Below are 20,370 nucleotides of genomic sequence, written 5' to 3' on the forward strand. Positions count from 1 at the left end.
GTTCATAGTGGAGAGGATGAAAAATATCTCCCTTCTCAATTTAGAAACTGTAACTGAGACGCGTGAAGACGACTGAAATAAGCGCTTGATAATAAAAGAAACCTCCCTCTTCTTAATTTGCAGGTTGCCTGAGGCCGTTGATTCTTCCTCATAGTTACATTAACATATCTGAGTTCGGGGCCTCCTTCCCCGTAGGAACAGTGGTGTATTATCAGTGCTTTCCTGGATATAAACTAGAAGGGGCAGAGATCCTTGAGTGCATGTATAACCTTATCTGGTCAGATAGCCCACCTAGGTGCCTTGATGTGGAAGGTAAATGTCTTACTGTTTGTTTATCTTTCCGGTCTGCGAGATCTGCATGCTCTCTGTGATTTTACCACAGGGCCGTAGGCACGGTTCCACTCTGGGTGGCATTTCCACTGGCTGTGCAGAGTTCTGCTGTGTGCAGCCTGCTGCGCTTCGCTGCGCCCTCAGCTCTTGGCGCTCCCTAAGCCGTGTTTGCTCCCGCAGTGTCCCAAGCGCAAGAGGGAAAGCTCCTAATGATTGCTTTGCCTTTAAAATGTGAACTCTCTGCTGCCTTTCTGATCAGAACACTGAGGAGGTTGCGTAACTCGCCTTCCTGCGCAGATGGTCAAAGCTCCTACACGTACGGATAGATTTCCATGATCAGCTAAAAGATACCCCACAGAAACTCTTCGTTTGGGCTGTGCCAGGTGCAGTCATTACTCAGCGCCACACGGTGCTGCACACTCGAGTATTCGCTGTCTCTCGCAGTAGTTAACCTTAAAGAAGGATTGACAACAAAGACGACTGAGCTAACTTATTGATGAGGAACATAAAAACCATTCAGTGTGGAACAGGTAGATCCTACTGAGCCAAAAGGAATAATTTGTGACTAGAGCTGGGAAGGGGGGCGTTGTAGTGCATTTGTATTTGCATCCCAGACACTTAACACAGGGATATTGGATGGATTGCTCTATACATTGCCAAAACTGCACAAACCACCCTCCTCCATCTTCACATCTTGAATGAAACATCCTAGGGAGTCATGAGAATGCAAATACATCCTCGGCATTTCGTTCCCCTAAAAGAACTAAATTTTTGTTCTATTTCAAGCCTGTAAGGAAGCTCTCTATATGTAGAATGTAGCTAAAAGCAATTAGAGTAATTCATATGTGATGCTAATGTCACTGAACTAAATTCTAAGCATTCTGGAAGTGCAAAAAATTGCCAAAAGCATCAACAAAGTGATAAATGGCACAAAAATAATTAAATTATCCTTATTTTTAGCTGACAGTTCAAGTTCCAAAATTCAAAATTGCCTTTGCAATTTTGGAATGAAAAAACAAGATGATTTTTTTTTGTTTGTTTATTTAGCTCACCCTGAAAGACTAATCCTCAATCAGCTCTATGTAAGCCATTTTTGGAAGGCTTGTTTGTTGTTGTTTATAGCATGGCAAACACATTAGAAAATCAGAAGGGCCCTGTTAGGATTAATCCAAACAATATAACTGATTTGGTAAAAACGACAATTCTTCAGTTAGAAAGACAAGAGCATGAAACTCAAGCTTATGAAACAGAAAGAGTTGTGTCATACGGTCACTTAACACAGGTGATCATCCCAGCTGCAATCAAAATACCCGAGAAAACTCATGTGCTAATTGTTTCTTGCTTGTATTATGAAGTCATAGAGAGGGCCCTTCTCTTGATAATTTAAAACATGAGTCAAGAACTTCTGCCCTGACAGTTCTACATTTTAAATTACACATCAAAAGTTATCATTCCCACTCAACTATGATGATCTGTGATGGGAGGATCGGTGTGAGCCAGACTCTGGGCTAAGGCCATGGGGACACCTCCTGAGCTCTGATTTTGATTCAGCCTCCCTTTGAATCACTTTCTTACTGCTCTCTTTAAATGCCAAACCTTTCCATGGTGGTTTCACGTGGGCATCCCATCAGTGCATTTGTTAAGTGAACCACAGGAGACCAAATCTGGAGCACAACAACTGCAAGAGCTGGTTCTGCTCAGCTTTGGGGGAGAAGGGAGAGCTTCCAGCAGCACTGAAAGGTCACTCCTGACATCTCCCCTTGTGAACTCTGCTGTAGGGCTGCTCCAGCAGGTGTGCAGTGATCTTCAGAATGAATCCAGATAGGGTAAATCAACTCGAGATGCCCTTGTTTGAAAGTGCTTGTTCAAGACATTTATGCAAGGAATGCCAGTCTCCAGGAATCCTGTTACAATCCACTACTCTTAATTAGTGGACAAAATTCCTTCCCTGCATATTTTTTTTAATCTCCACCTTGCATTCCAATGTCAAGCTCATTTTTCAACATTCCTTTTATGTGTGCAGTGTAATCTCACCAAGCAGTATTTTTCACAGAGGAAATCTGCAAATAACAAATTAATTCCATTTATTTCTTTCCATGTTCAATTAAAAATGTATTGTAATGACATTTCCTGCTCAGTATTTTAATAGGGTAATGATTAAAACTAAATGACTGCTAGGAAGCTATAGCAACCATTTGAGAGCTTTTATTCTCCTATAAACAATGCTGCTTACAGCTTCCTCATTTAGATGTATGTTCTTGTTGAAGCCTCCACAGAAGGGATTTCCTAAATTTGTGTGTAGTCACAAAACTACTTTACATCAGTCTGGTGAATTTTTTTCCTCTTTGTTAGGGCAAATAAATTCTGAATGAAGGGTTTGTAGCTCTATTTAAATAGAAGGTCACGCCAGGGACCGCGCAGCTCCTATTGCACATCAGGTTTTTTAAGGCTTCCCAGCCTTACCCTCAATACCAGTGAGCACGGAGCTTCCACCAGCTCGGGTAGGAGACGAATTTCCACTGTCAGGGAAGGAAGCTTTTTTTCTGGTAAGTGAAATCAGTGCTGCTTTAGTCAGAGCAGAGCATAGAAACCGTGTCACCTGGCACTGAAGTGCAGCCAGCAGTGCAGAGCTGAGCAGCGACTGCTCAAAACAGCTGCATCTGGCTGGGGCAGTGCTTATGGCTCAGGCAAAAAAGGATGCCTCTAGCTCAGATTGTCAAGTGTTTGCTGGTACGAGATCCTCTTCTTAAATGCTTGTACCTTTGCCAGATTTAAAACATTTGGATTGATTTTTGAGTGTCTGCCTGAAGCTGAATCATTTGGGTGGCTTCAGTGGAAATGGTTGGGCGATATCAGATGACAGTGGAGGAAACAATGTTGTTTTACCAGTTCTAGAAAATTTTACAGTCATTTAGAGGATAAGATGAAGCATCTCCACGCTGAATTTTCTTCTTAACTTTTTTAATTTCCTTTTTTTTCTAGTGGATGTCCACAATTATGCAGAAACTTTTTAAACCTTCTTTTGTACTGAAACCCAATAGACACTTCCAAGAAAATCGAAGGAAAATGGGCGTTGGGTTTTTTAATACGATTTTTAAATTACCAATTTGGGGTTAATTATCCATCTGTAGAAACTGATGCGAGTTCGTGATTGCCTTCTGTAAAACCTGGTATGCAAAACATGGGTGCAGAATTAATGAGAGTGAAGAATACCACAGGGGGTATAAATATTAATTGTAAAATAAATCAAACGGTTTCCAAAAAGATCAGAGGAGAACAAACACTTGAAAACATACCTGTATGGAACTCTGTGAAATTAAACATTTAAAACTAGGAAAAGTTTCTGATATGGTACTTTAAAGTGAATTAAGATATTACATAGGATTTTGAGATCAACAACAACAACAAAAAACCCACCAAAAACTCTGAACCCAAGAAACCCCAAACCAAACTGAAAAAAGAAACTTTGAGTTTCTTGGCCATGAGTACTTTGGGAACATGATCTGCATATGATTACATTCCTTGCCATCTGGAGTTTGAATTTTAATTTTTCATGCCCTCTGGAAATCTTCCAAGGAGATGTAAGGAATAGTTCTTATAAAGAACTGGGTGGGAAGTGGCAAGGGAAGCAGATAAAGAGAGGAAGGGCTGGGAGAATTTGATTGTAGTGCCAGAAAATAAAGCACTTGTATGGATAGTGTCATTGGGAATTCCCGGCTTTGTATTTAAGAGTAAAAGGGAAAACAGGTTGATTCAATTTGCAAACAATAGACATGATCCTGTTATCCAGAATGTCTTGTTTCAGCATCATCCCAGCTGAACAGAAAAGCTGGTCTTGCAAGAAATCAAATATATTGCAATATCAAAACTTCATTCTGCTTTCTGGGAGGTTCTCTAGCTGAGGTTAAACTTGAAAGAAGGTAAAATAGAAAATTTCAAATTTTTGTAGGTAGATTCAAAATTAAAATGAAACAAACATGAGGAGTAGACTTCAAAGGGGAGATTCAATAAACAGAAGAGAGTACAAACACATAAAAAACCTGAAGGTATTTCTGAACTCTGGAATATAAAACCACTTCATTGTGAGGGTAAATGAAAAAAAGACAAAGCTAAGCAACCATAAAGGTACTGACAGGATTCAGAAAATTATAGAAACTGTGGAAGAAAGGTAGGAGAAGGAAGGAATTAAGAAATTTTAAAATAAAGCCAGAGGTGCAAGGGAACACAACCCCCCTTACCTGGGCACCATGAGATTTCTGGAGAATAAAAAGGGGTTAGCCAGATGAAAATCAAAACCAACAAAATATGCTGCAGAGAAAAAAAATCTCTGGGAAGATAGGTCAGAATACAGAAGAGAGCTTTAAAATTTTTCTTCTCATAAGCCTGGGGATAGACACTCATAGAGAGGGGCTGATAATGCTGACTTAGACCCTAGAAAGGGTGTGACAGAAGAAGGTGCTATTACAGATGAAATGCCATAGCCTTGTAGTAGTTCAAAACAAAATAGCTGAAACTTTGTAACCAGGACATGCAGGACACTTTGAAGGAAAGCTTCACAGACCTACATTCTTCCATAACAGTTCCTAATGTCAGGAGCAGTGATTGACACTGAGCTGTCTATCTGATGAACTAGGCACTTAAAATCTAAATTCTGGAAGGAACATAGAGCAACGCCCTGAGAAAAAAAGGATTGAAGTCAGCCTGTAATCAGTTATGTTCAGGAGACGGGATGAAGTAAGCAATCCTAAGCCTGAGATGTTATACAGTGGTACAAATGGATTTCTCTCTGTGTTTCTCTGCTGACTTTGAGAAGGCTTTAGATAAATTCCAACATGACAGACTGATGTGTATCCTCAGGGATGATAATGTTCATGCAGCACATCTCCAACAGATAGAAGTCCTGTAGAGGGAGCAGAGGGCAGCAATACAAAAAAGTTATGAAACACTGTGGTATTGGGAAATTAAGTAAAGTAGATACCAGGATTCTGTTTTAGGTTTGCACCTACTCAGCTTGCAGGCAGAAGGGAGAATAAATTAAATATCGCTCAACTGCCAAAGAGGTCATCCAGGTTAACTGAGTTAATGTTAACATCGGATATATTGATAGTGTGCTTTTTAACAGCTCTGTCTACGGTGGCATTTCACCGCCTACAGCAAAAGGTGTGACTCAGAAACTACAACCAGCAGTAAATGCTCAAATAGCAGAAGACAACCATATATCTGAGGACCTTTACCAGGGCAACACCTTTATGTCAGTGGCACCTTCAGCCTGATACCCAAAGGATGAAATAGGCTGACAGTGTCTCACCCTGGAGGTGCTTGTTGTGGAAAGCAAGTGGAATAAAGAAGTTTCAGGTATAGTTTTTCTTTAGAAAAAGTAATTCAATAATTCTGCTTGTTTCTGCACTTTGGACAGTTGATTCATTCATCACCCAGGAGTGAAGAAATTATACACATCCATGTTTGAGTGTGGAAGATGAACATTTTAACTTGGAGTATGTGGATTTCTGTGCTGTTGGAAAATGCTGAACTTGATCTGTTACCCACAGCTGAAGAGGTGTGGAAAAAAATTGAATTCAAAAGGAGCACAGGGACATGCAGTGCTAGACAGAGAAGTCAAGTTATGCTGCTAAATAGTCAGCAGCTAACTCCAGCAGCTGTATTGCAAAGTGAAACATGAAGGAAAATAGTCCAAATCCCAGACAGAATGGATACACAACAAAGTGGGCTTTTTGCAGCTCTTGTTGCAAGGGATGGAGGGTTTAGAGAACAGGCTCCAAGTTGAAGACATTGAAGAACATAAATAGCATTATATTTCTAAGTGACTGCTCCTTTTTTGCATTGCAGAAATCTTCTTTGATTTTGGCTGGGATTGAAATAGATGCCTTCTCCACTGTTCATAGTTCTTTCAGGAAAGCATCAGAATAACATCTTGTAATCTGTTTCTTTCATGTCTTTGGTATTGCTTGTTGCACATGACTGCCACAGTAAATTAATTGTTTTACACCTGCTCTATCACCTCTGTACCTTTAAGAAACTCCTTAGCATTTCCAGAATCAGCCAGACATCCCCACTTGTTCACGGAGCCATAATTTCTGCCTTGAAGTTCCATATTAGCTGCCAGATGCATGTAGTGTTTTATCCATAGTGCTTTAAATCTGCTGTGAGTTAGGTGGCGGAAAGCAGGCAAAAATTCTTCCTGGGGGCTGTTTTATGATATTAATCTTTAACTGTATCTGACAAGACTGCTTGGAAGGAAAAATAACATATTGTCTACCTTGAAATCAAACATCTCTGTGCTTTATGGACATGGTCATTAAATTTGGCCACAAAATGCACTCACAGAACCTCCTCCACAAATGGAGGGAGCTGTAGCTATGGACTCTGTGCATCAAGAAGTCTACTCACTGGTTCATTTCCAGAGATAAAACCCTGTATTTAGAGGGTGGAACTTTCACCAATCAGTGTAGGCAGGCACTTGGGAACTGAACACAAATACCAGAAACCAACATTCCTCCATGCCTTCCTGGACTTGTAAGATGGTTTGTGAAATTACAGTGCTAAGATCATGCACTGGTTTTCTTCCCCCACCTTTTTTTTTTTTCTTTCTTTTTTTTTTTTTTTTTTCTTTTTTTTTTCTTTTTTTTTTTCCCTTGTAGCTCTCCACTGGGGATGGGACCTGCTTTTTCCTTCCTTATGTGGTATAGCTTGATTTTGTCAGCCTTCAGCTAAGCCCTGGATTACAGCTTGTCTATTCCAGCATTCCTTGTCTCCATCAGTCCCTGATGACAGGTGTAGGTAACCCCACACAAGCTCAAGGGATTCTTGCTTATAACAAAGAAGGAAAAGCCATTCAAAAAAGAGGGATTAAAGTAGCATAAAAGCCCACTGATACATCCAGCTTTCAGTGAGCACTGGCTTTTTCAGACATTCCTGACAGGAGCCTTTGGCTGTCTGGTTTTCTTAGCCAGCTTCCTGACTGCTCTCTCTCCCCTCTCCATTATACTTCTAAGCACTTTGACCTTTTCCAGTCCTCAAGTTATCCTGGGATGCCTGTCAAATACCAAACCTTGATTGATTTTTGAGTTTTCTAATTCCTCCCTGCAAAGTGTCTGTATAGTTTCCAGCATCTGCTTCTCAAAGTCCTAAAAAGACCATTGCTGATCATAAAGCCATCCACTCATGAGGGAAGGAAGAAGCAAAACTGGAAGCAAGTGATGAAGAAAGCCAGAATTATCTGCTGTAAATGAGACCACAGTGCTCCAAGCACTCACATGTTAATAATGAACATAAATATTTCCTTAAATATAACTGTGGGCCATTTGTTAAAAGAAGTCCTGGCTCTCTAGCTGCAAACTTCTCATCAATTTTTTGTAGTTTAAATAAAACTTTCATTGTTTAACTGATAATTTATAGGAAGAAGATCACTTGGGGTGTGCTTCATCCTGTATTTGTTGTGAAATGCATTTGAAACTAAAGACTTCAGCATTGATACCAATGTTTCACAGGATACTGTGCTGGGAAGGGCAGAGGTGTTGAGGTTGAGTGTGAATTTGGCATGATGCTCTTGTAGGAGCTCAACTGGCTGGAACTGTAAAACTTGCTGTGTAATTTGCAGTTCCAGGAAGGAAGTGTGTACCATAAGTGATTGTAAAACGCTGTCTGTTTCCATTTTGGAATCAGCTAATATGAAATTATTATTAAAACGTGTTTAGAACTAGTTTTATACTGTTTCATGCAATTCTCAGCAAGATGGTGCTTGTCAAAGCTAGACAGAGAAGGAGCTTTTCTTAAAACACTTAATTATTCAATTTATTTCACACTCTGAAGAAGGTGAGAAGTTCTTCTCACTGTGTGCACATTGAAATCTTACCTCGGTGTCAAAGCTGGGTCAGAATTACCCTGGGGCGATCTTCTAGGGCTACAGCCAACATACCCTGGGGTGTGTTCCTGGCTGCTTGCACATTGACTTGCTGAGTGGTTGAGAAGGAATTGCTCACCTGTTAGGTGTCTTTTCAGGAGAAAACATCCAAGTGGCATTGTGAAGGTCAAGTAATCAAGAAAGGTTAAGACTGAAAAGAATTTGGACACTAGTGGCTAAGAATGCAATATTATTAATAATTCTTGCTCTAGGCTTTCAAGAAAAAAATTCTCTGGCAACTTGAGAGTTCAAAGTAAGCATCTCGTATCTTCATTACCTAACATCTTCAGTCAGGCTTAAATAGGATTTACTTTATATTTGAGTGCTCAGTTGCTTCCATCAAATTTTCTATTCTGTTATTGCTCTTGGTGCTGTTGTTTTGCTATGGGAATGAGTAATCAGAAAAACTCCTGAAAGCGTGGCATCACTTTCAGAACACAAATTCAACAGCCTCCAAGTTTGGTCCAGTACAGCTGTAACAGGCACCAAGTCTCCCTTCACAGTGCCAGCAGCATTACTTGTAAGATTGTTTCATTAGGATATTGTTAAGCTGAGGTTCACAATAAATGAAAATTTACTCCAGTAATGCTTCCTGTTCTGCTTATGTTCGTGAAGAGTATCATTAAAAAAAAAGTCTCATTAAGCAGCTGTTCTTAGAATGAGATGTTTTGACAGGGCTTATTTTAAAGCAACTGGATTTGCTATTTCCTTTCTTTTACAAACCTCTAAATTTCTTCTTCAAGCTTTTGATTGGATATGAGCAGTTAAGTCCAGTATTTTTCTCCCATCCTACTTAGAATACTGAATATTTTAATGGGATTTTTTTTTTTCTATTTTAGAATTAAAATGCATTGGGTTTTGTAGATTTCTGTAAATCGAAATCTAAGTATAGAACAGAAAAATCCTGTTTTTAGTATTCAAAGTGCAGAATTAATTTCCTCAGGCTCTGTGCTATGCAGTGCAGGTGTGATTCATTTGCTGGTAATATTTGTGGAAATGGACAGGTCTGTCAGGTGAACTGGACAGGAATTCTTATGACTATGAAAAAAACTTCTTGGTTGATGATTTGTTTTATTCTGTAGGTATGAAGGGCGATGACACTGAGAGAACCAAGAAACCAAGTTTATTAGCACATTGTTCATAAAGAAGAAGGAAAAGGAACAAACATAATCTTCATCTTCTATGTTCCTGTAAAAAATACAATTTTCAGATCTTGCAACCCTAAGCAAGGGTTTGTACAGAGGGAGTATATGGAAAAGTATCCAGAAGCCAGCCAGTAAACCTTCCGGTGGGGACCTGGCCACCCTTGGTGGGAAGGGTCAGACCTGCTGGGACATGCACAGCTGTGGTCTCATGGAGTAAGCGACAGCTTGAATTAAACCTTGGTTGGGATGCAGTAGCCAGGTGACAGGTGCCCAGATTCCTGGTGATAACTGGTGTCCTGATGTGTACAAAAATGACTAGTGAGGGTCAGCAGAAACTCTTGTTCTCTTCCAGTTTGTGAGCAAAGCAGACAGATGTCTCCCTGTTTTAGATGATTCTCTGAGTGAGACACACCAGCATTTTCCTGCACAGTGGAACTGGCAGGTTTTTATCTGTGTCTTTCTCATCTGGAAGTTTCATCTTAATCTGTTCTCACTCTTTGCATAATGAGCAGGCATTCACAATGTGCTTGGAAGAAGTGTTATTCTTGATAAGGTGCAAATGTCTCTAATCCTCTCCATCCCTGTCAGACAGAAATGGCTGGCCTTACACTGGGGTTTTCTGCTAACCCAGCTAACCAAGAAATTAATGTCCTACACAAAAGGTGAATTAATAGCTTGAGACAAATAATCACAGGTGGAAAATAAGCGTGCTTGTTCCTACACCTCACCCCCCTTTTTTTTTTTTTTTTTAAATAAGTAAGTGTCCTGTACTTCAAGACATTTTTGCTTTTAGTTTTTGGCTCACATAAAAAACACTGGGCAAAACCTGAGTGACTTACCACCTGTCTACTTTGACCACAGACTAAAGCCCCTAGCCTTTGAACATTGTCTAAAAAATGGGGTTTGAGCTGTGTAAATATCTGTAACGCAGTGGCTTTTAAAAAGTCATGCAATGTCTTTATTCTGTGCTATCGATGTTAATTGAGAATATGCTAATGCCAAAAAAATCTTCCCTCCCTCCACCAGTTCCAGTGTCAACACCGCAGAATTACTGCAGCATCCTCCGGGCAGAGTTTAAAAAGTTTCTTGACCATAATGGGTAGGAAAAATCACTGGGTGACCCCCATTAATTCCTCGAGTGCCCTCAGCCTGTGCCACCCCCTCGTGGCCCTGCTCCAAGGGATGCGGCTCTGCGGAGGCTGCGATGGAGAGGACGCTCCGTGGGGCAGACCAGCCCTTCCCTCTGCTCCAGGCCACAGAGTCACACTGCTGCTAACACAAGGCTCAGCTCCCCAGGTTTCAAGCTCTTCTTGATAGCGTTAGTCCTTATTAAATTCAGCCAGAGGAGAAAGCTGATCTCAGAGGAGAGGCCTCAGCTCCAGCAGCTCCTAGGAGCAGGTAGGGAAGTCCACCAAATCGAATCAGGAATTTTTCCCTTCAACTTCCTTGAGTAACAGGACTCTTGAGTGTGCAACAAGGGATTTGTTTGCCATATAAACACAATTGCTCTTTCTTTTTGATGAATGATTCAACTTCTCAGCTGAGAATGCTGAGCTATAAAGTTCCTGTAAATCCCCTTACATTCTGTGGCCAATTGCGGTACAAAGACAAATCCAGAAGCCCGGGATCACCTGCTGCAGAACCACCAGCAGACACTGTTTGAATTATGTCCGTCCCTCTGCCAAGCTCCAAAGTTAAGGACATGGGCATGTGGTCTTTTAATGCTGGTCGTCAGAAAATACTACTGGATTATCCATGCTGGATGTTGTAATTAGAGCATTAAAGTCTCCGCAGCCTTATAAAGTGAAGATGCTGAAAGCTATTGGTAGTAAAGATTTAGTATAATATTTAAGAACAGTACTTTGGGCTTTTTTCAATCTGTGAGAACTTTCTGAAGTAGAATTCCCTTGTTTCTATGATGACTGTGCACACTGCTATTGGCTTTGGCTGTGAAAATGTACCTGTCAGATCTGCTTTTATTGTAATCAGTTTATGGCTATTTTCATTCTGTGAATTTGATGCATTTGCCTGAAGTCCATGGCCTGTAATTTCCAAACACAATCAGGGCTCATCACTGGGAATGCTAGAATTTTAGCTTTCCTAAAAAACTTCAGTGGCCTTAGGTTTGTCACCTGAGTTTCCCTCCATATTTGATCTGACGCATTCCTTTAATCCGTGTAACCAGTATCATACACTGGCATCTGGCATAAATAAGAGAGCCAAGAGAATTCAGCAGCCCTCCAGACTTTGATAATCTTTCTTTTCTATGATCAAAACCAAGGCCACAAGCTGGTTGTCCTTCCACTGGCTTTAAAGGATCTTGGATCAGGATGACTATGGATATGAAGTTGAGAAAAGGACTGAGTGTACAACTAATTGCCCAGAACTCAAAGTCAGTTCATTTAGGGTTGTTTGTGATGTATCTTTAACTTGATTTGTGAAAAGAGTCTTTGAACCTGAGTGCTACAGACTACAAGTGGGGCCAGTTTGCCCATGGAAGTGTTAAAGGGATCCTGAAACTGGTTGAACAGCAAGTTCACAGGAGGTGGTGAATGATACTCCGAGTGAGTTAGAATCCCTGACTCTTGCACTCCAGCTGACATAAGAAGGAAGCACTGTTTCAGCTGAGCTCAAAGCCCTCAATCTCAAACCTGTTCCATTGCATCTGTTGGTTCCCAGTGTTTCACACAGGAGCTGTTGGCAGCTATGACCCCGTAAACCTCAACTAATTCATGACTAATACTTGACAGGGCAATAAAATACTGTCTGCAGGAGTCTCCAGGCAGCACTAATACACAAGCATTTCCCTTGAAATACGGATGTGTCCGTGGAAGGGGTGGCACTCTTTTTAGTACTGGGGACATATCCTACACAAAGAGTGATATTCTCATTTTTGGGTGTTATAAAATACACCTCTGTTTGTAAACAGACTGACAGCTCCATATCTGGGTTGTCCCCGCAGTGTAAAGCTTTAAATCTGCCGGGAAATGTGTCATTCCTGAGCTGACCCACATTGCTGGGTTGTCAGCTTTGAGGGATTTTTCTATTCAGCAGGCTGCTTTGGCTCTCAATGACATTAAGAGGTTAGGGATGATGTAGCAGCTACGTTCCTGGAGGGGAGAATTTGGTTCTCAGAGTGTTGCTCTTTGTGATAAGGTGTGCTCTACTTGCTCATTGCTGGAAAGGTTATAGGCATCTACACATCTCTTGTGCACTGCTAGAGCTTGGCAAAATTCAGTCACAGAGGAGCTTAAATTGTTCTCTTCCTTTGTTCTCATGCTCTAAGCACAGGTAATAAAAATACACCAGGTTTCCTTATGGTAGGCCAGGATCATGGCTTTCACTGATCATTTTCTTTTTAATGTAAGAATTATTAATAGGTACTTTCCTACTATTTCAGTCTGACAACCTCGCCCTAATCTTAAGAAAATTGTTTTCAATCTTGAGTTGACTTCCCAGTAAAGTATTCCTCTTTCTAGTGGGCCCAGAGACTTTGGAAAGTGTGCAGAGCATCGAGGATGTGAATTTTTATGTGAATTACTTACTCTGATTTCAAGTTATTATTAAGCCTTGCTAGTGAAAATGCAAACAAAACCGTGTCTCCAGAGGATAGGGAATAGACATTGCTGCACATTGTAATCAGCCTCTCTTGAAGATTCATTTAATATCTTGTGTATTTTTTTATGAAATGCATTATTCATGTAACAAGATTCACAGGGAGAAGCAGCTGAATTGTAATTTCTGGGAAGATTCTTCTTCCAAGAGATGTCATTTTCATTATTTAAATCAGTGCAGTAGGTCTTGCCTGCATGAGAGAGGCATGAAGTGAAGGGCCTGTAGATGGGGCACGGAGCCAGATGGGAACTGCCTCTGAAGGGAAATAAAAGCAGCCATCCAGCAACTGAAGCCCCTTTTGGGTCAGTATGCAGTCATTTGAAACATCATTACACTTTATACGGTGTTTTTTTGCCCTGTGCTAGAAGCACTTAAGAAAGCAGTAATCAACCAACACTTACACTGTGGAAAAGTTTCCTCTCTTGTAAAAATACTGCTTGTGAGCTGCTTTCCCCACTGCTGTTTTCCAGAGTGCTCCCTCAGTTCTCCATGGAGTTCATCTGCCTGGGCTGTCATTTCACGGCCTATAGGAAAAGTCCCACATGTTTATACTGCAATTCTCTCTTATTTACCTAACCCTAAGTAAACCACTCTACTTAATTAACACAGGCTCAGCCTCTGCTATATTTAAGACCTTGCTCCACCAGTGGTCCCACTGAGATCAGTCGGGCTGTTCAGAAATAACAAAACATAAATACCACCAGTAGACTTTAGGCTCAGCTTAATAAAATTACAGTGATACAGACTGCACACGCTTAAGTGACACTAGGTGCTTTCTATCTCTTGCAGCACTGCTGATGGCAAACTTATTTTTAAAAGGAGTTTAATTAATGCATATAACCATTTAATTATGTTAATGGAACAAAAAACAGCATGCTACAGCTGAGTTATAAATGCTTCATGAAAAGCATGATTCTCCTTCTTTTGACTGCCCTGCTCCATCCCCATGCAGCCACCTGATGGGCATGTGTCTCCCCTCTTGTCTTCCTCTCACCCTCCTCTTCCCATAAGGATTGGAAGCTTCCCAGATCCCACCTCAGTGACCCCCTGGCATGTGCATCCCTCCACTAGTGTGGATGGGCACCTGGCCCGCCTGGGCAGTCTCAGTCTGCCACTGAGACGTACCCAGAACCGCAGGGAGCCGAGAGGGAGCCTGACGTGTGCCTGCTGCATTGTGACACTCTGAAGCTGCCCAGCCGTGGGTGGCTGGCATTAACGTCTTTCTCCTGTTCTCTTTGTTTGTTTGTTTGCCCAAGTTTGTCCGCTACCTCCAATGGTGAGTCACGGAGACTACATCTGCCACCCGCGGCCCTGCGAGCGCTACAACCACGGGACGGTGGTGGAGTTCTACTGTGACCCTGGCTACACCCTCACCAACGACTACAAGTACATCACCTGCCAGTACGGGGAGTGGTTCCCCTCCTACCAAGTGTACTGTGTCAAAACAGGTAAGGGAGAGTCCTATCCTAACGGTCCTGTCTTCTTACGGTCCCTCATTTTGGAGCAGATTTGTAGGTTGGTAATGCCTGGTGAACTTCATCTATGTCATGGTTCAGTGAGTGAGCATTGATTTTAAGACGCTACTACTTTCAAGAGTCTCGGGTTTTGGAAAAGGCTAAATATAATAAATATAACAATAATGCATTCCCAAGATCCTGAATGATTCTAAACCGTTTTGATCATTACCTCTCCAAATGTATTTTTTAACATCTGGGTGTTTTGATATGTGTGCATGCTAAGGTCACGATTACAAGTATAAAAGACCAGCCAAGAGGAAAAAGCAAGATCCAGCCTCTGTGACAGCTTAATGTTAAGACTGCTTTTGGTACATGGCAAAGGGTTTATGTGTGTTTTTACAAGTTGCATATAAAAAATGTCTGGTCCCAACTGGCACTTCTGAGTAGTGTTGAATATAAAATAACAACAGGAATATACAAACACAACTCTTGCATTGTCTTTCTGTTACAGAACAAACGTGGCCAAATACACAGGAGACCCTCCTGACTACATGGAAAATAGTGGCATTTACGGCTACCAGTGTTTTATTAGTACTGCTACTGGTTATTTTAGCCAGGATGTTCCAGACCAAATTTAAGACACATTTCCTTCCACGGTTTGTACTGGTTTCTTTCTTATTTTGAAGGTTGAGGGCCTTGATTCAGTTTTCACACTCAGCACTCCTTGCTGGAGAGGTGGAGCAGCTCATGAACCTTGCAGAATCTTTGTTCTGCTCTGAGCAGAAGTCCCTGAACCACTGGTGTGGAAGGGCACCCCCAAAAACCTGCAGTAATCCTTCATGCAACTAAGATAAAAGGCAAAGTTTGCCAGATTCGCTCTGGGAGTAATTACCAAACTTCTATTGAGAGCTGCTGCTTCTGCCTGTAAAAATAGCTGACAATATTTTTAAATACTCGTTTTCAAGTGCTTGGGGAATTAATTTTTTAACTACTGTAGACTTAGTAATGTAAGTTTTAAGAAAAAATTTCTTTTTTCTCTATGGACAAATTTATATTAAAGGTTTGCTTTACCTTCATTAGTGCTATTTTCATCACGATTCATAAACATCTTCTGCATCTTCCTTTATTTCTATAAAATATCACGGAGCTGGGAGTATTTGTCATTTGTCATGAGGAAGGACTATAGACTGGGCTTGTCTAGCTTACTAAAATGGCTTTCAGCCCTCTCCGTTTCAGATGTTTTCATGTCTTCAAGGTACCTGGGACCAATTCTTTCCTGCCCGGACTATACTGTGTTTAATAGGCTACTAAATAGATACCTTAGGGTTTAACAGGCCTTCCCAATTAATAGAAATGTTTTGCTTAAAAAAGAAACCAGCTTAATACTGGTTTAAGGAAGCCCCCATCCTTTGAAAGCAAGGCCCAGAGGAGGCCACAAATCTTGCCACCCAACCCTTGTCATCCAGCAGTAGTGATATCAGTGCCCGTTTACTTGAGCTGTAAACACTTCTGTGCTCTAGCATACATTTTGCCAGGGGTTCACACACTTTTGCCTGGTGAACTAAATCTGTCGTCTTATGTCCATGATACCTGTTTACATTCCCTTCTTGGAACCGTTCTTCCCATTACTGGTTTCACTTTTTCCAGTTGTAGCAGATTCCATCTGTCAACCCAAGCACAGTTTGGCAAACATTTCTGTGAATGTTAATGACCCTGTAGCCTTCATTTGGCATGACTAGAAAGTGCTGTGTTTGCTGAAGTTCAGCAGTTGCTCTGAGCTGCTGCTGACATGCTCCCCTTCTCTGCGAAAACCTGTGTTTGACACAGAGGCAACCAGGAGGGCTCCATGGGCGACCCCGACTTCGTGGTGGTGGATGGTGTTCCTGTCATGCTGCCTTCCTACGATGAAGCTGTCAGCAGCGGCTTGAGTGCCCTGGCACCCGGATACTCAGCTGCCGCAGAGCAGGGGCACATTTTGCAGACAGAAGACCAGAATCCTCCTGCTTATCCCGGTCCCAGGATTCCAGACACGCAGCCCAGTGAATTTGAGACCTGTGACAGTAGGTCGGGTTCCTCTGAACTGCTCCAAAGTTTGTACCCATCCCTGACGTGCCCAGGGGCAGCACTTCCCGGCCCAGATCGAACTGATGTATCCCATAGCACTGACGGGGACGCTGCATCCACGAGTCCCCGGATCGATATCACAGATGGTGAGTCTTGCATAGGTGCAATAGGTGAGTCCATGAACAGGGGACATCATTTGTCTGTACTGGCAGAGCAGGAATTAACCTCAGCTGACTCACTCATACTATCTTTGTAATTTTGTCTACACCTTAATTTGAAACTTTTTTAAAATCATAAAACTCCATGCTTACAGAGTTTCATGTCTGTGGTATGTCCTTGCTAGCTGCGGTGCATGTCATTTGAATGCCAGGCCAGAAGGCTCCTGTTCAGATCCCAGCCTCATCAGCAGGGATGTCAGCAAACACCTGTGTACAGCAGCAAAGCCAACCCTCATCTTGCCTGTGCCGGTCTGTTCATCTGCTCCTCAACTCCTGCGTTCACAGCTCCCTCACAAACCCTGGCTTTCACAGCAAATAACAGGATTTTCTCCTTGAAAGAGAAAATAAATCATATTTTCACACTGGGCCAAAATTAGCAGCCTTTATTAACAAACTCACCATGTCTGTGCATCCAGCAAAATGTTCCTTCCATCTGAGGCGTGTGAGCCTTAAGCCAGGGACATGGAAGTCACAGCAAAAGGAGAACGTGCCCACAGGTCCATGTGCCAGGAGGGAGCTTGCCGTGCCCTTAAATCGAACATGAGCATGTACTGACACCATTTCATGGGGTTCTGATTGGTGCTGCTCAGCACGCTAAGGAAACTAGATGGCTTTTCTGGGAGACATTTAGAGGGAGAGGCTCATATCCCACTCTCCACTTTCACTGAGCTGAAGCTCAGTGTCCTAAATTTAGTGTGGGTGAAGGTCTGGGTGGAGGAAGTCTTCTGCTTCAGAGAGGTTTGGGTAGTTTTACTGCTATCAAAAGGGGAACAGGACGCCCAGGAGGAGAGGAAGAAATTATGGGGCTGCCAGTTAAAGTCCCTGCCACGTCTGCTGCTTCAGTGATTAATGTAGTAGCAAGGATGTTTACATTTAGGTTTTGTGTGTAAGTCCTCACTTGTCTGTGTGAAAATCTGTGTAGTTTTAGCTATCTAATTTTCATAGAGGTGTTGGGAGTCTGAGTTGTTAGAGTCCAGGGCATTCCTTTGGTTGCCCTGGAGGGTCAGGGACCTGGACAGGTCTAGAATTGGCGATATCCCATGTCTTGTTCAGATATTTGCAATGTCTGTTTCTGAATTTGTAGAATTGGTAACAATGATACTCTGCAAAAGCGAAAAGGGAAATTGCAATCAGCAGCCAATGGTATTTCTTTGTTTCTCCTAGAGATTCCTTTGATGGAAGAAGACCCTTAGCCTGCACTGAGTCGTGTCTTTGTCACATTGCACTGTTGGGTGACACGAATCATGAGGATTCCGAGACAGAAAAGACTCTCTGTGGATTTGGGGAGGGTGTTTTCCTACTTATCAATCTTCCACGTGATGATGTCACCAGGTTGGGTGTATGTCTTAATCCACAGCAGGGATAACACCGTCAGCATTGGGAACAGCAACAGTTTTATGAATGAATCCTGGGGATTTGATGAGAGCAGATGTAGACAAAGAACTGTGGCTTTTTAGAAATGAAATGTTTATCTGCATCGCAGAAAGTCATATGGCTCTGTAAGAAATGCTATTGGTTTTTGATACTAACTGCCTCACAAAAGCATGTCAAAATATGTAAATTTGCTTATAAAGACTGCTTTAAATGATCTATGGACCTCCAGTTTATGAAGAATCCTTTCAAGTTTAAAAAATATCAGTACTGAAACACAAAAAACAGAGGAAGTACCCTCTTTTGCTTTCCTATGATTACCAGGAAGTTTTTGATTTAGTTGTCGGTGATTTTGCTTCAGACCATGTCTGCAAAAAAATATAACAGAAATGAAGGGATTCATATATACTTTGATGTAAAATAGCAAATATATAAAAATATATATATATATTTAAAAACTCTTAAAGAGAAAGAAAAGGAAAGACTCCCAGGTCACATAACGATCTGGAGATTTTTTTTTAAAGGTAAGGCAGAATTTATATCATAGACAATATTCAAAGTAAATTATCAATATTTGTATTTATGCAAGACTTCTGTGACCACGTTGCATTTGATAAATCCTGCTGTAGTATGAGAGATCTAGAGGATGTTAAAATTATGAAACACATGCTTAAGAAATGTCGAACTGCCATGCTTCAACCTTTCTTAAGCTCTTAAATATATATATATATATATATGAGAGTAATCTACAGTCATAGCCCAGAGCACTGCCTTGTCCCTGTACATTGTGGTAGTATTCTGAGCCATTATTGTAGAATACTTTTTTTAAAAAAATAATAAAGCTGAGTTTCAGTTCTTTTGACTTGTCTGACTATTGTGTAGTTGGCCTTTTTTCCCCTTCCTCACTTCTTTCACCAGCTCCAACCAGAAGATAGGAGGTAGCAGAACACCTGTCCTGTGGCGTTTTCAGCTTCACGTCCATTATCCAGCTGGAAATGGAGAGTGGTTTTGGTTAAGCAGAGCACACAGAATGGGCGTGCAGGGGCACAGCTTCTGCAGATGCAATGTTGGTTTTGTTAAGGGTTTTCTCTGCTCTGCAGGCTGTGCCGGAGCATTGTGCTAAAGCCTGTATGAGGGGCTCACTACAGGCTGTTTGTTCTTTGTCAGGAAAATTCCTCGCCGTTTCATGTACTTACTGAAATCCAAGCAGATTTTCTTGTCTTATTTTTGGTATTGTGCAGATGAAACAAACTGGCAGTGTTTGAAGGAATAACTCACTGTGTGTTAATGACAGAGATCACCATCACGTAGGCTAATCTAAACCAAAGGGGAGTTCTGATTATATGTACAAAGTAAATTAATAATATCTCTATTGCTGTAAATAGAGGATCACTACAAGCTTCTCTGTCATTTTTTCATGATTGTTTGATGATTTCTTTGTATTGTGGTAGAATTTAGTGGCCCCTCTCATGAATCAGTCAGTAGTGGAATAATAGATGTGCTGCAACCATTCAAGAAAAGTGTTTATTAGCATCCCATCAGCAACTGTACATGACAGCAAGAAGCAAAAGCAGACCAAAACTTGTGGCGAGCAGAAGTAATTATGTCAATTTTCCTAAGGTAAGATTGATGAAAACACAGCAATTGGTACTGAAAAATGAGACATATTCCATATCATCCTCCATTCTTGCTTACACAGTATTTGCATTTTTCTTGTCCTGAATTGTCTCATTTGCAGCTGTATGTTCAGGTTTATCCTAGAGATGCATCTATCAGGTGTTTGTACTTTCTTGGCTACCCCTTCTTTTTTTAGATCTCAAGCTTTCCAGAGGTGTTTGCATGACCAACTGATGCTCGGAATTATCACTCCGGCAAACAAGACAGGAGTGCTGTAAAACCAGCCCTGAACTGAAGCACGCCCCAAGCCTCCAGTCAGTTATGTGATTTCAGATTCATAATGCCCGTGAAAAGTATTGAATTTGCTTTAAATGCCTGGTAAAATAATATGAAATCCATCTTTGCTGGTCTTCTAGCGGCTCGTGAAATTTCATTCCTTATTAAATTTTTTTGCTTCCATTTATTAATTTCTGTTATGAAAGCTTCTTGATTAATATTTGGGGCTCTGAGGTTTTACAGATTTACATTGCTATGTGTATTGTATTGCAGTCATTTCATTAAGGGAGCCAGACAGGGTAACTTAAGAAATGTAAATTTATTACTTACCTAGACCATTTTTATTTTAAAAAGTG

The 20,370-nt window shown here is 41.3% G+C and overlaps 1 protein-coding gene across 1 annotated transcript in view; it reads left to right on the forward strand.

The window, feature by feature from the left end:
* The window catches only part of SUSD4 (sushi domain containing 4), a 72,388-nt gene extending 53,405 nt beyond the window's left edge, over positions 1–18,983 (forward strand). Inside the window, exons 4-8 of the mRNA XM_058420100.1 lie at positions 124–312; positions 14,268–14,459; positions 14,980–15,124; positions 16,296–16,678; positions 17,915–18,983. Coding sequence (XP_058276083.1) covers positions 124–312; positions 14,268–14,459; positions 14,980–15,124; positions 16,296–16,678; positions 17,915–17,943 — 938 coding nt within the window. The 3' untranslated portion in view covers positions 17,944–18,983. The remainder of the gene's footprint in view (positions 1–123; positions 313–14,267; positions 14,460–14,979; positions 15,125–16,295; positions 16,679–17,914) is intronic.
* The last annotated feature ends 1,387 nt before the right edge of the window (positions 18,984–20,370 follow it).

Source organism: Hirundo rustica, chromosome 3, assembly GCF_015227805.2.
Source record: "Hirundo rustica isolate bHirRus1 chromosome 3, bHirRus1.pri.v3, whole genome shotgun sequence".
In the NCBI taxonomy this organism is placed as follows: Eukaryota; Metazoa; Chordata; class Aves; order Passeriformes; family Hirundinidae; genus Hirundo; species Hirundo rustica.